Consider the following 13,944-nt stretch of genomic DNA (forward strand, 5'->3'; position numbering starts at 1 on the left):
CCAGCTGCTGGAGCATTATGGGGTGGTGGAGGTGTGTGCATTAGCCGGGCCAGGCTGAGACCGCTTCTGGGGCGTGGCTACCGCTATGCTATTGGGCTGTGGGCACGGGCTGCTCCTCCCCGGGGCCGGCTGCTCTCGCCCGCAGCTACCCTGCCGGCGCCACCCGCCTGTGTCCGTGAGAACATCCTGTTCCTGTGGGCCGTGGGCTGGGCAGAGCCGGAGCGCGCCGTGCCAGGCCCAGCACTGCCCGCGGGGATGGGGACAGCGTCCCGCCTGCTCCTCCTCCTCCACAACCTGCTGTTGCTGTCGCCCGGCGCCTTCGGATTCGCTCCCTCCCTGGACAGCGACTTCACCTTCACGCTGCCCGCCGGCCGCAAGGAGTGCTTCTTCCAGCCCATGCGGCACGGGGCCTCGCTGGAGCTCGAGTACCAGGTGAGGGGACCTGGCTCGGGGCTAGCGACAGTGGGCGGAGCCGGCCCTGCATCCTCCGTTGCGCGCGTGGCGCAGATCCGCTTTCCCGCCCGGCCTCCTAGATGTGCCGCCTTCGCTGCAGTAGCCTCCCGCGGCGCCAAGCGGGAGCGGGCGCTGCCCGCATGCACAGTCGGCAGGCTGAGCGGGCTGGGCGCTCTCGCAGCGCCGCCCGTAGAGGCCACCTGACTCCATTGTCAGGAAGATTTATTAGTCAGGCATAAAGCTCGTTCCCGGACCGCGCACCCCAGCGATTGGCAGTAACGGGAAGGGGGAACGCAGTTTTCCTGCCTGTCGCTGGAGTTACTCAGTGCGCTGGGAAAGACAGAGGGGACAGTGGGGCTCAGCCTAGGGTCTTATCCCTCCAGGAGTGTCATGGAGTCTGTAGGAATTAAAGACTATATCATGAGATGAAACCTCCAGCAGTAAATCCAGCCAGAACTGGCAGCCCTAGTTCAGCGATCTCAGAGGTGCGTCTGGAAACCAACCTCCACCACAGGATGGAAACTTTTGGACAAGAGGCAAAATCATGGAAAATGCTAGATAGGCCTCTAATGTCCACACAGGACTGCCAGGAGCTCAGGTTCAAGGGTTATGCAAAAGATCCTCACACAGCAAACTTCCCCACCTAACTATGTCTGTCTTCCAGATTTTGAAGGACCAAGCAGATAGTCACAGGCAGGCAAAAAGTTAAGGTCCGTTTTATGCTGACAAGGCAATTGTGTTTGGAGGTCAGACTAGATGATTATTGTGGTCCCTGCTGACCTTAAAGTCTGAGTCTAAAAGTTTCTTGAAGCAAAACAATGAAGGGGTCTGTTTTAGGTAGCAGATTGGGATCTATAGTCCAGCAGAATTAAAATAAATTATCTGCTCCTGCAATTCTGTGCAAATATATAGTTCTCTGTTCTTGCTCAATTTCTATTGTTTTTTTCCTCCCCCCCCCCCATCAGTCTGTATGATCAGCTTTTTAACTTGCCAGTCACTGGTTTTATACTAAATTAGATGTTGACTTACAGGGTCTGTTTACACAACAGATTTTTACCACCTTTGCAACTAGGTTCTAACTAACATTGTTGACTCCTTACACACTGTTTATGTCCACCCACAACTCACCAGTAGGTAATTCTTAACTGTGTGGTTGTGCCATCTTTTAACCTTGCTTTCACACAAATGCCAGGTTGCAATTCAGGCTAATACAATTCTTCTGTATAGATAGGGACTGCTTAACTTCAATTAGATTAGCAAACTCTCCTACATAGAAAGGTACATTGAAATGTGAAAAAATTCACACAATCCTCTGATCTGCCTTCAGATTTCTGTATTTTTTTCAGATGCACTGACACAATAAATGGATAAAGGACAAGAATAGTTTCTTTCTGACTGAAATTCTCCAAAGACATGTTCACAATATAGTAAAACAATATGAAACGGAGTCTGATACAGTGTGCTCAGATCATATCGCTATATCAAAGTCAAATCACTACTTATGTCTTCATTCTGGTCACCTTTTTCCTTAATTATTTTCTTCCTCCTCCCTTTCAGTAAACCTCCAATCTTGCACTTACCGAGGTCATTGAAAGTTTTGCCATCAACTTCAGTAGGAGCAAGATTGGATCCTGAGCGAGGAAGGCCTAGTCTGCACTTAAAAGTTGTACCAGTTTAACTGTTTTGAGTAAAGATGGTGTTTTTTGTTTTTGTAAACCAAAATAGTTATAATGATAAAAGCCCTAGTATGGACCAGTAACACCAGTATAAAGATGACTTATACCAGTATATTTATTTTCCTTCTCATGTGGGAATAGCTATATCAGTATAAAGAGCACTTTTATACCAATATAACTGCATCCATAGTGGTATAGTTAAAGCAGTACAACTCTTTGGTGTTGACAAGCTCAAAGGGTTTGATCCTGTGACTGCTAAATGCCTTCAATTCCTTTTAACTTTAATGAGAGATGAGAATGCTCAGCATCTTGCTGGATTGGGATCCTAAATCTGCAGTACTTCCCTGACAAGCAGAAAACCACTGGAATCCCCTTTTCTATTGCTCTAACTTTTGTGGTGAGTGTGCATGCATGTCTCCTGCAGTACAGACTCTGATTCTCCAGCAACAAATTACTTAGGATGTTTCTACATGAGTTGAAACATTGTTAGACAGGACCATCTTTAAACACTGTTCTTGTCAGAAAAGTTCTAGGTATGATCTATATTATAAGGCCTTATCTACACTGAGATTTTACTTAAAATTTCCTGCCATTTAACCAATACTGGTACAGCTCCACCAGTGATATCTATAATGGAAGTGCTACTGTAGACCATGTGGTGGCATTTTTACTACCATGCTTTCTAACCCTGCTCAGAGCAGGTCAAGGTGACTCAGTGAATAAATATCCTGCAGTGCCTTGTCTATACTAGTTTTCCCACTGTTACCACCATTGGTGGAATTGTATTAGAGAAAGCAATAGTAGAAAGTGTTAGGAAAAAGCTCAGTTTATTCCTTTCCTAATGTGATCAGTCATGTGTATACTGGAACTTGAAAGCATCTTTCTGGCAAATACCTGGTTCTAGGTAACTTGGTTTGAACTCTAGGGTAGATGAATTCGCCTTTTAAATTCTCCCTGTGTCGATTCCTTTACATAAAGTGTTTGTTTTCAACAACTCAGACGAGTGCTGCTTTTTTTTTTTTTTTTTTTTCCTGACTTCATAGGTTTTAGACGGAGCAGGATTAGATGTTGACTTTTACTTGGAATCTCCAAAAGGTGAAATCCTAGTTTTTCATCAGAGAAAATCAGATGGAATTCACACGTAAGTCTAAAATCTCCAAACTTGAAATTCAGTATTATATACAGAAGTATTATAGTTTCTTCAAACAAATACACAACTTAGAATTGAGTATTTAAAATCAGTTCTTCACAGTTGTAAAAACTGGTTGTATTATTAATCTAAATCACTCCTTGAATGTAGAATATAAGAAACTTGTTAGCTTCTAAAATGCTTGATAAATTCACATGCTTGTTATTTAATTATTTTTATATTATAGGCTTTTTTTACAAAACAACTTGAGCACACAAATATTTCATATATCAATACTCTTAATTTTGTATTAATTTTATTAATACTTCATAGATAGGTTCCTCCAGGAGCGAAGGATGTTTGACTTGCCATGGTCTGTTCATTGGCAGTCAACAGCCAAGCACTCCTTTTGGAACTCCACAATAGGGTGTTTGCAGCAGGGTATTTTCTCTGTACTGAAGTAATCTGTTCACTATTTCAAGTAATCATTTACTTGGCATACTGGTAGTCTGATCTCTTTCCAGGGTTTGTTTTTGTTTTTTAAACAATGATACCAAATTTGCCTTCTCAAATATTTGGGGCCAATATTGATACAATTAAAATTTAATTAACTTCAGTGGAGCAGGGACCACTGGTAAAGACGAAGATTGTATCCCCTCTGCTCCTTTTGAAGCCAGTGGTCAATTTAAACTTTTAAAAGGTATTTCAATAGCTAGAAGAAGTGGCTGTTGTCTTATTTTTAAAAGTGGTTGTGAGCCTTAATCTTTCAAGCTTTAATTTTTAAAAAAATAGAGTGAAGGAAAGCTACTAATCATCATACTAAGATTTAAGATCATCTGAGTTTTTCTTAGCACAACCATAAATTACAAGTTTTTTCTATCTCATTCTCTAGTGTGTCCTTGCATTTCATTTATTTGTATTTATATATAGCATATCTAATTATTTGTTTGAATAACTGTCAATCACATAAGGAAGAATGTTAAATGTAAGTTTAAACTACAGTGTATTTTTAAAGCTGGCTCTAAAGATGTGTGTTTGCTCATGTACAGGGTGGAAACAGAAGATGGAGATTACATGTTCTGTTTTGACAACACATTCAGCACCATTTCAGAGAAGGTGATTTTCTTTGAATTGATCCTAGATAATATGGGAGAAGGACAACAAGAGGACTGGAAGAAGTACATTACAGGCACAGATTTGTTGGATATGAAACTTGAAGATATCCTGGTAAGTATTTTGCTCTACAGCATCAGATGGTTGAGGTTTAAGAGTATCTGAAAAACTCACATCATTCTGCTATGGGAATATGCCTTAGTCTTGTTCTATATGAGGGCCTGAGCAGCTGGGAAACAGTCATCAGCTGTGCTCCTCATAGGACATTATGTTCACTCTATCCCATATTGTGGGGGGCCTGTAGTTAAAGAGCAGCACTGGGAATTAAAAGATCTGGAATCTAGTTCCAGCTCTGCCATGTGTTTCCTGTGTGGCCCACAGCAAGTGACTTAACCTCACTGGTTATGTCTACACTGCAGTTAGACCCCTATGGCTGGCCCGTGCTAGCTGACTTGGGCTAAGAGGCTGTTTAATTGTGGTGCAGATGTTTGGACTCAGGCTGGAGTCTGGGCTTTCAGACCCTGTGAAGTGGGAGGGTCGCAGCACTTGGTACTGCAGCCTGAGCCCAAATGGCTACACCACAATTAACAGTCCCTTAGCCTGAACCCTGTGGGCCCAACTCAGCTGGCATGGGTCAGCCACAGGTGTCTAATCACAGTGTAGACATACTCTAAGTATCTCTTTCATCTGTGAATAATAACTATCATAGGGGAGCTTTGAGTCTTTGCTCAATGTGATTTAATAAGTTCCTTGGATGAAAGGCACTAAAGTACCAAATACCTCTACCTCGATGTAACACGACCTGATATAACATGAATTTGGATATAATGCAGTAAAGGAGTGCCCTGAGGTGGGGGGGCAGGGCTGCGCACTCCGGTGGATCAAAGCAAGTTCAATATAATGCAGTAAGTTTTTGGCTTCTGAGGACAGTGTTATATCAAGATAGAGGTGTCTTACTACGGTTATTAAAACAGTGTGTGTGGTGGCAGGTTTTTTCGTTGTTTTATGTCTGTGCTTATGGTGAATCAAAGTTTTTTTGACCTAGAGCAATTAACTTGGTGTTCAGGTACCTATAGAATTTGGGATCAAGCTCCAGCTCATTTTGAGTGAGCAAGTGACTTGGGTCAGATTTATTATTTTGTTTGTGCCTTCATTTGGTAACTACATATGCACAAATGTAAAGTGGCCACCTCCTCCTCTTAAGATAAGCAAACATATTCCCATGAGGAACAGCAGTAGTGCTACTGCTGTACATTCAGCCGTGGGCAAAACCATTACTACCTACCACTTACTGCATAACATAGTATGAGGCTTAAATAGCTGACATTTGTAAAATGGTTGGACAAGAATCTGTATAAATGCATATTATCATCACTTAGGCAGGAAAGAGAGAGACGAAGAGAAGTGATCAAACTCATGTATATAAGCCAACCCCTATTCCCAGAAGTTGCCCTGAAATGTTGACAAATTTCTCTGCTTCTATATGTCTGTATACACAGTACTCTTGTTTTTCTTCCACGTGGTGTTTTGGTTAATCACAAAGTACATACAATCTTCGATCTGCTAGAGGCTAAATCAGTTTTGCATATTGTTTCATCTAAAGAATCTTCTGTAGCGCTGAGGATTTTTCTACTTGTACGCATCCACTACCCTGCCATGTGAAGCCCAACACAATTATCTTCCTTCCAAATAAGAGACTGGATGTACGCATCCACTACCCTGCCATGTGAAGCCCAACACAATTATCTTCCTTCCAAATAAGAGACTGGATGGGAAATCTTTCAGTGTGTGTTTATGCCTCCCCTTACACAGTTGGAAGGGACTGTGTATCCAGTAGCCTGAGTCCTTTCACCCACCACCCCTTCTCCCCATCATGGGAAAGGGTACAAACAATGTCTCCAATAGCTAAAAGGTGGTAATAATCCTCTCACAGGGATACTCTGCTTAGTCTCTGTGGTACCATCAGAAGCACTTGTTTGCTATATCCTTTGATGTCTCATAATTATGCTGTTGGATAACTCTTGTTCTCATCTTGGCTTAGTGCCCTAATCACTGTATAGCGTAATAGGAATAAATAGCAATTAACAAAGATGGGGAAAGAGGGAATAAGTAAAGCTTTAAGATAACAACATAATTCTAAAGAGTGGCTGAGCACTCAGCCTTGGATGGATGCAGATGAGAGTTGAGGGAGAGCAGTGTTAATCCATCAGTCGAGCTCATGAGCATGGTATTTTGTTGATGGTGGAACGAAGTCAACCACAGTGAGCAGCTCCTGTAGTTTGTTGAATTGGCCAAGACATTATGCAATGCACACACTGTGTCCCAAGCCATTGAGAAATTACCTGGGAGGGATACTATTTTCATGGAGCCCTTGGAAATGTTTGTGTCAGTGACTGGCCCTCATGGCTGCCCAACTAGCCTTCTGATACTTCTCCCCCCCCTCTCCGGGGGAGGCAACTCATAAGCACACTTGAGTCAACCTCCTCCTAGTTTGAAATCAAAATCGTAACTGCAGGCACTCCATACATCATTTGCTTTAAGTAGTCTCACTAAAACCATGTACTGGCTCTACCCTATCTTCACTGCCTGCATCCCAGCATAGCCTTTTCCACCTCCCTAGCAACAGCATTCAGTTCACTGTAGGTGTAGAAGCTTGCTCTCATTGCTGTGCCAATTTTTTCATACTATTGTATAAGTTCCTCTACACACACTTTGAAGCAAATACTGACTGAGTCCTGGACGATAAGGCTATGCCTGTGCTTGTTTCAATAGTGCTTAGCAGACTACAATACTGAACCCTGAACTTACTGAGTTAGAGAGAGAAAATAGAGGCCTGCCAAAAAAGCAGAATCAGCATGCACTAAAAATGTATTTACATATTATCTGCTGTCTCACAGACTATTTATCCATGCAGAAAATGATCTAGTTTGTGTATCAGGTCCTATTTCCTATAATACATGAAAACCAGATCTTTTTCCTAACACAATCCAGCACTTAAGATTTGGCATCTTAAATATTCTATTTTCTGTATTTATTTTAAATACATTTTAAAAATATTGAAAATTAGATTATCCTTCCCTTTCCAACAGAAGTTAAAGATAATTAGAAATATTAAATCTTAATTTCTAAAGGAGGATAAAGAAGCAGAGGAGGGGGTGTTACTGCCAACAACTCTTACAAGTAGAAAACAGAATCTGAGTTCATGTTCAGAAAAAGTCTACCAGTCCTCCTTTTTAAACTGGGGGCATACAAATACATAGGAGAAAACAGTCAACAGAATAAGCAGTAAAAGAGCACTCTCAAGAAAGTTACCTATTACCTGAACATAGTTTGACTGCTGTGTCACTAGGTGCTCTATAAATCAATAAAAAACATTGTACGCTAATGCTAGCTCATTTTGTGTTAAAGGGTATCTTGGTCAGATAATCCAGCTGAGAACAGTTAGCTTTGTTTTGTAGTCCAGTAGTACAGAATGGAACTGTTCATGAGCCATCTGATACAGATAATGGACCGCTGGGATATCTTAAAGATACAGATTTGCAATGATGCTGGTTTGAAGCTGTACATTGTGAAATGGCTTGACTAATTTTGATTATTAAACCAAAACTGCTATATTTAGATTTGTTCATCTAGTTCTACACAAAGTATAGTGCTGGATTAGAAAATTTAATCTAAATTTTCAGAGGACAATAATGTGGTGTCTTCCCTCTAATATTGTAGTTGCCATGTCACCTGCTTGCTTGACATAGTACATTATAGGACATGGTTATTAGATAGAGGGCTGTTTTAGTACCTCATCTTTGGACTTCATGTCCCACATGGGTCTGACATAGCTCAAATTTGTTTACTTTTAGGGCATTCTGCTCTAAGTGTCTTTCTTCAGCGGGTGGGGTCGTCTTTTGTTAAATAGTTGTGGATTACTTTTAATTGATATGTTAATGACCAGAGCCTGGGATAAACATTGTGTATATTTCCGTGTGTTTTAATTTAAACACAATAAGGGTAACAAAAATTAATGAAAAGTTCATAATGTGTAACATTCATAAGTGAAGTAACTGTCACCTAACTACAAAATGAAACAGTGGTAGTGACATGCACAGATAAAAACCAGCAATGTGAATGTTTTTTAAAGTGAAGTGTGATATGTATTTATATTAGCAGAAAATGTACTTCTTCCTTCCAAAGATTTTACAGTCTTAAAAAAACCCTATTCTGTTCCTTACCAGGAATCCATCAACAACGTCAAAGCCAGGTTAAGCAAAAGCCTCCAGATTCAGACGCTGCTCAGAGCATTTGAAGCTCGTGATCGAAATATACAAGAAAGCAACTTTGACACAGTGAATTTTTGGTCCATGGTCAACTTGGGAGTCATGGTGGTGGTTTCAGCTGTTCAGGTTTACATGCTGAAAAGTCTTTTTGAAGATAAGAGGAAAAGTAGAACTTAACAGCTAGTGTGATCATAGCAATAACTAGAGAGGAGGGGAAAATGCAATAAACTGCTACAGCAAAAGAGACCTGTTACCTTGCCACTTGTTTCGAATAGACATTATAATCAGGTTCTTGATTCACATGTGACTAACATGAACAGAATACCTTTCCCCATCCTTCCATCTCTGCAAGCGTTACTAACAGTCTTACTGGTATGTCAATTTGTTGGCTTGTTGCATTTGTAATGACTCTTACTAGATCATGAATAATACACAGAATGGTGTATCAAATGCAAGCCAATGTTAATACCTGCTATATAGTCATCTTTTCATGGTCATTTAAACCTTTCTATGTCCACCTAAATAATTTGGGTTTTTTACTATTTTTTAAATAAGCATTGAGTAAAGTTACAGATGTGCCAAAGGATTGAGGCCCACCTAGGTAGGCTATAGCTATTGTCAGTTCTCTATAAATGTATAAAATTTCCTTGAGTCTTTCTTGTACAGCATAATACAGAAACACTGGGTTAACATTTATGAAGGGGGTTAAAATGAGAAGTTATTTTTTCACTTTTTTTATATATATCTCAGCACTTTTAAAGAGACAGTTAATGTGAAATTTAGTCAATTTATAAACTAATTAAAAGTAGCATCAGGTACTATACCTGTCCAAGTCCTTCTGCCAATTGTTGTGATTGTACAATCCCATTTTCCTGTTTAGGTAGTTGTTGTGGTGTGAAAGGTCCACTGGAATACTGAAATTGACCACACAAAGTACAGTCAGATGCACAAAATAAAATGGAATTTTCATCTTTAGTTATTGTAATCTTGGATATCATAACAGATTACATTCAGACAGAAGTGACTTTTTTTTTTTTTTCAAATCATGTGTTCCTTTTGATAGTTTTTAGGTAAAATTGTTTGGAAACATTAACTTGACATTAAATGTTTGTGCTTCCAAAATCCTTTCTATATTACTAATTTTGCTAAGATGTTTTCCTCCTTGAGGTCAAGCAGGTTTATGCCACAATTTGTAGCAGTTCATGAACTTCAGAGCTAAAGTTGTTCAGCTAAAGCCTCCCCACAACAAAACCCCTACAAATCTGTAGTCGCATAACTATTTTCATTCTCCTCCTATGAGCTGTCCTATTAAATTACTGGGACTAAATAAAACAAAGTGGAGTTGGCCCTAAATTTTGAGATTTATTTGCAGCATGAACTGATTATGCAAGGTAATGCTCAATCATAGAAGCAGTTTGCTATCTTTCTCAATAAAAAGGCAGATACCTTGCATTAAACCTACCATTTCTTTTCGCTAAGGGAGCGGAAAAATACATGTCTCATCTGTATATTTGTCTCCTTTTGTCATAACCTTAGTATTTTAGAGTGCAGTTGAAGTATTTTTGTAATCAGCCTAGATTCAAGCTAAGTGCCAAGTTAGTAAAAGTGCCCACAGAAATATTAGCTCTGAAAGTCCATGTTGAGACTGCTAGGGCTGTACCACTGTTCACATCAGCTGTCTTTAAAAAGATTTAAAAATTTGTTCTAGCCTGTCTGTACAAGTGTACTTCCAGTGTTTGAACTTGGTGTTAAGAATTGAAACACTACAACTAGACTGTCTGCTTTGTAATCACATCTGTCTGAAGGTCATGCTGGAGGGCTTAGCATTACCCGCCTAGAAGAGGATAGGAAAACATTTTTCAGTACACCGACTCATTAAAATGCAGTCATTGTGGCAGAGGTGCATTGGCCATTTTTGTCTAGCAGGGGCTATCATATATAGAGATTACACTTCAGTTTCAATTTTAGATGTCTGAATGAAGCCGAGCAATAACCCTTTTAAATTATTGTTTTTAAGAAAAAAAGATTTTAAGAATTGCTGCTGACTGTTTGACTTCAGGGGCTGCTGGACCAGCCCTCTATTAGTCTGGGAACATAATATACACCTCTACCCTAATGTAACATGACCCAGTATAACACAAATTTGTATATAACACAGTAAAGCAGTGTTCTGGGGGAGGGGGGCGGGAGGCTGAGCACTCTGGCAGATCAAAGCAAGTTTGATATAACGCAGTTTCACCCATAACATGGTAAGATTTTTTTGCTCCTAAAGATAGCATTATATTGAGGTAGAGGTGTAGTAAAATCTCATTTGATGGGCAAGTTAGTGATAGAAAAGTCTAAGGGAGGTGTCAACTGATCTGTAAAAATTTGCAGAATCATAATGTCACAGTGCTACCCTCCATGGTGTGGCAAGGAGGATTCATTGTCCTCTCCCAGCTCCTCCAATTGGTGGACATTTTGATCATAGTGTCATTAGAAATGGGTCAAGTTGGAAATCACACTTTACAGCAGTTGTGTGAAATACTGTGCACTTTCAAATCAATCCTGCAGCTCATCAAATGCTTGTGTGCAAAGACCAGATGCTTACCACCTGCAAATATTTGGCCAGCAGTCTGCCTTGTACAGAGATGTGTGAAAGTGGCACAAACAAGGATCAGTGTGACATGTCTAGTAGTGCAGTTCTAGACTGAGAACACTGATGGTGACTTTGAGGAATAAATGTTTTCAGGTATAAGTGTCAAGGCTAGATTCCTTAGGATTACCAAAGATCAATCTCTTTACTTAAGCAGTGCATCCCTCTGTTAAAGCATAATTTAAAAAACATTGATTTTTTTAAAAACATTTTCTCAACTGTATATCTACATAATTGTTCTAGGTTTGTCATGTTGATACCATTGTGTTAGTGAGAGAAAGGGCTTTCAAACAATACCCAACCTGGAATCCATTTCAAGTGACTTTGTATTATTAAAATTCAAGGTGGCCAGATGAGAGGAAGAAAATATCGTGACACATTGGGGGAGGGGGGTCACTGGTGGAGCAGAAGGAAAAAAAAACAAAAAAAACAAACAGTGCTGCCAGAGCCAAAAAAAAGAAAAAAAAAAGTCTGGTCACCCTATTAAAATTGCACCAAGTGAGTGTTTTGTTTTCTGTGGGGGGAGAATGCTACCAGAGTCCCTCTTGCCTTGTTGCAGAGGGTGACACCACTGAACTTCTGAGCCTGGAGATTTTTACAAATTGAATTACACCATCCTTACCTTCCTATCATTAACTTGTCCACAGAATTACATATGCTCCCATACGGGATTGGATACATCTGTGGTTCTCACCCTTTCCAGACTACTATACCCCCGAATCCCAAGCCCTGCCACCCAGGGCTGAAACATGTAATTTTGCTGTGTGAGGCCCTGGGCAGTTGGCCTGCTTGCCACCCCTTAATGCCAGCCCTGCACTTGCAACTCCCCTAAACCTATGCCATGACCCTAGGTTGAGAAACTGATGTAGATGAGCTAATGTATCCCCAGAAGATCTCTGTGTACTCCCAGGGGTACATGTATCCCCGGTTGGGAACCATGGGATACATCATTCTTCTGGGTAGGACTCCCTTCAGAACAAGTTACCTCCACTCCCTTAATTGATGAGTGGGGCAGTGGTGAGCAGCATGGGGTATTCCATTTCTCCAGGGACTTAATACCTATACCTAAAGTAGTTGCAGGCCAGGGAACAAGATCTATAGGCCTGATCCAAAGCTCATTGAAGGCGTTCAGTGGAATGGCTCCTGCTGACTTCAATAGGCTTTGGCTCAGGCTTATTTGAGTACTGGCAGACCTACATTCCTAGAGCTCTGTTCTTTTACTAGACAACAGAAGTGATGCAGCCTTAAATGTAGTACCACAGATGTGATGCTGTACCACAGCTGTGAAATGCTGCATTCTTTCCATGAAGCTGTGACTAAAAAGTCTACCTCTGATGTTAGGCTACTGTATTCTAGCTCTTAGCTCGGTTATTAGAACAACCCTTACTATTGTAACTTCTTCTCCACAACAAAATCCTCATCTCATATACCAAAAAGTTAAACAGAGGATATACTATAGATGCAGCTGTATGAGATTGTCAACTGACAAATATTTAATCACTGGCCATCATGGGTGAAGGATATGGTGTTCAAACTTAGACACAATAAATGACATTTTAAATGGGATGTTGGAGTAAATTGTTCTTGTGTTTTGTATAAAAGATACAAATTAAATATTAACTGAAATAAGGAAAACAAATGTAGTGTGTAAGATGAACTGTTTTTATTCTGTGCTAAGTAATAAAATGGTTACAGTCCGTGGATATTGAATAAAATTATATGCCAGAATCTTAGATCTTTACAATAAATAAGGCGGCTAAACTTGTGTTTGTGCACTCTAATTATAACAGTTGTGGGAAGAGCACTGCATCTTTGCATACTCTACCCTAAGGGCTTGATCCTTTAAAGGGCTAAGCACCCTCAGTTCCTACTGACTTCAGCAGGATTTGAGGGTGCACAACAGGTCACACAACTGCTCAGTATCTTGAGGATAGAGCCATAAAAAGAGCAAGCACTGTAATACAACCTGATAGTGTAGCACGCAGTAAAGCTTCATGACTTTCACAAAGCACGTCATTCAAAGACTGAATTTCCAAAACTTCTTGTTCTTTTAAGAGATCAGGTTTCACTTGATAACCAAAGATAGTAACACCTGTAAATTCGGTTTAATGGTAAAAGGATTAGGAATGAAACCTGTGCAAAAGATAATTTATTTTCAAGTAAGATCAATTGACCTTTGAGTTTCTGCCTTGCTTGAAATATATACCACATTTCTTCTCCAGTGTATAATACTCCCTTGTGACATTTCTTTCCTTAAGAGAGCTCTCCTCCAAATTTAGAGGTGAAATTCTGCTCTCAGTTACCCTAGTGCAGAAGCAAACTAACTGACAGTGAGCACAACTCCAGAGTTACAATGGTGTGAAATCAGAATTTGACTCCAGCCCTCTAATTCTTTAAAAAGTAGAGGGGGAAGCTTAGTTTTGAGCCTACATTATTTACAAATCCCTATTGTAGTCATGCTTAAAACTTTAAATATTTACAACTTAATTAATGTTAACAATCTTCCACATATGCATGCGACTGGATAGTAGGAGCAGCACTATATTTTTTCATAATAGACTAGGGTATCATACACTGTGCAATGAAAGAAAGCCTATGTTGTGACATGAAAGTTGCCAGGTGTGTGTGTTAATTTCATCCTGCCTGTGGAACACAAAACTCCCCCAATAT

The 13,944-nt window shown here is 40.2% G+C and overlaps 1 protein-coding gene across 1 annotated transcript; it reads left to right on the top strand.

The window, feature by feature from the left end:
* The first annotated feature begins 7 nt into the window (after positions 1-7).
* TMED5 (transmembrane p24 trafficking protein 5) lies at positions 8-9,458 on the top strand. The gene is made up of 4 exons (XM_030571880.1): positions 8-432; positions 3,173-3,270; positions 4,308-4,485; positions 8,598-9,458. The coding sequence occupies exons 1-4, from the start codon at positions 256-258 to the stop codon at positions 8,814-8,816; spliced, it is 672 nt and encodes a 223-aa protein (XP_030427740.1). The 5' UTR covers positions 8-255; the 3' UTR covers positions 8,817-9,458.
* Positions 9,459-13,944: the final 4,486 nt, after the last annotated feature.

Source organism: Gopherus evgoodei, chromosome 8 (assembly GCF_007399415.2).
Source record: "Gopherus evgoodei ecotype Sinaloan lineage chromosome 8, rGopEvg1_v1.p, whole genome shotgun sequence".
Classification (NCBI taxonomy): Eukaryota; Metazoa; Chordata; order Testudines; family Testudinidae; genus Gopherus; species Gopherus evgoodei.

Excerpts from the sequence above, each read along its gene's own strand:
- TMED5 (XM_030571880.1), top strand. The coding sequence starts at position 256 with ATGGGGACAGCGTCCCGCCTGCTCCTCCTCCTCCACAACCTGCTGTTG. Across the intron at positions 433-3,172 it reads CGCTGGAGCTCGAGTACCAG|GTTTTAGACGGAGCAGGATT; the intron begins GTGAGGGGACCT and ends CTGACTTCATAG. Across the intron at positions 4,486-8,597 it reads TGAAACTTGAAGATATCCTG|GAATCCATCAACAACGTCAA; the intron begins GTAAGTATTTTG and ends GTTCCTTACCAG.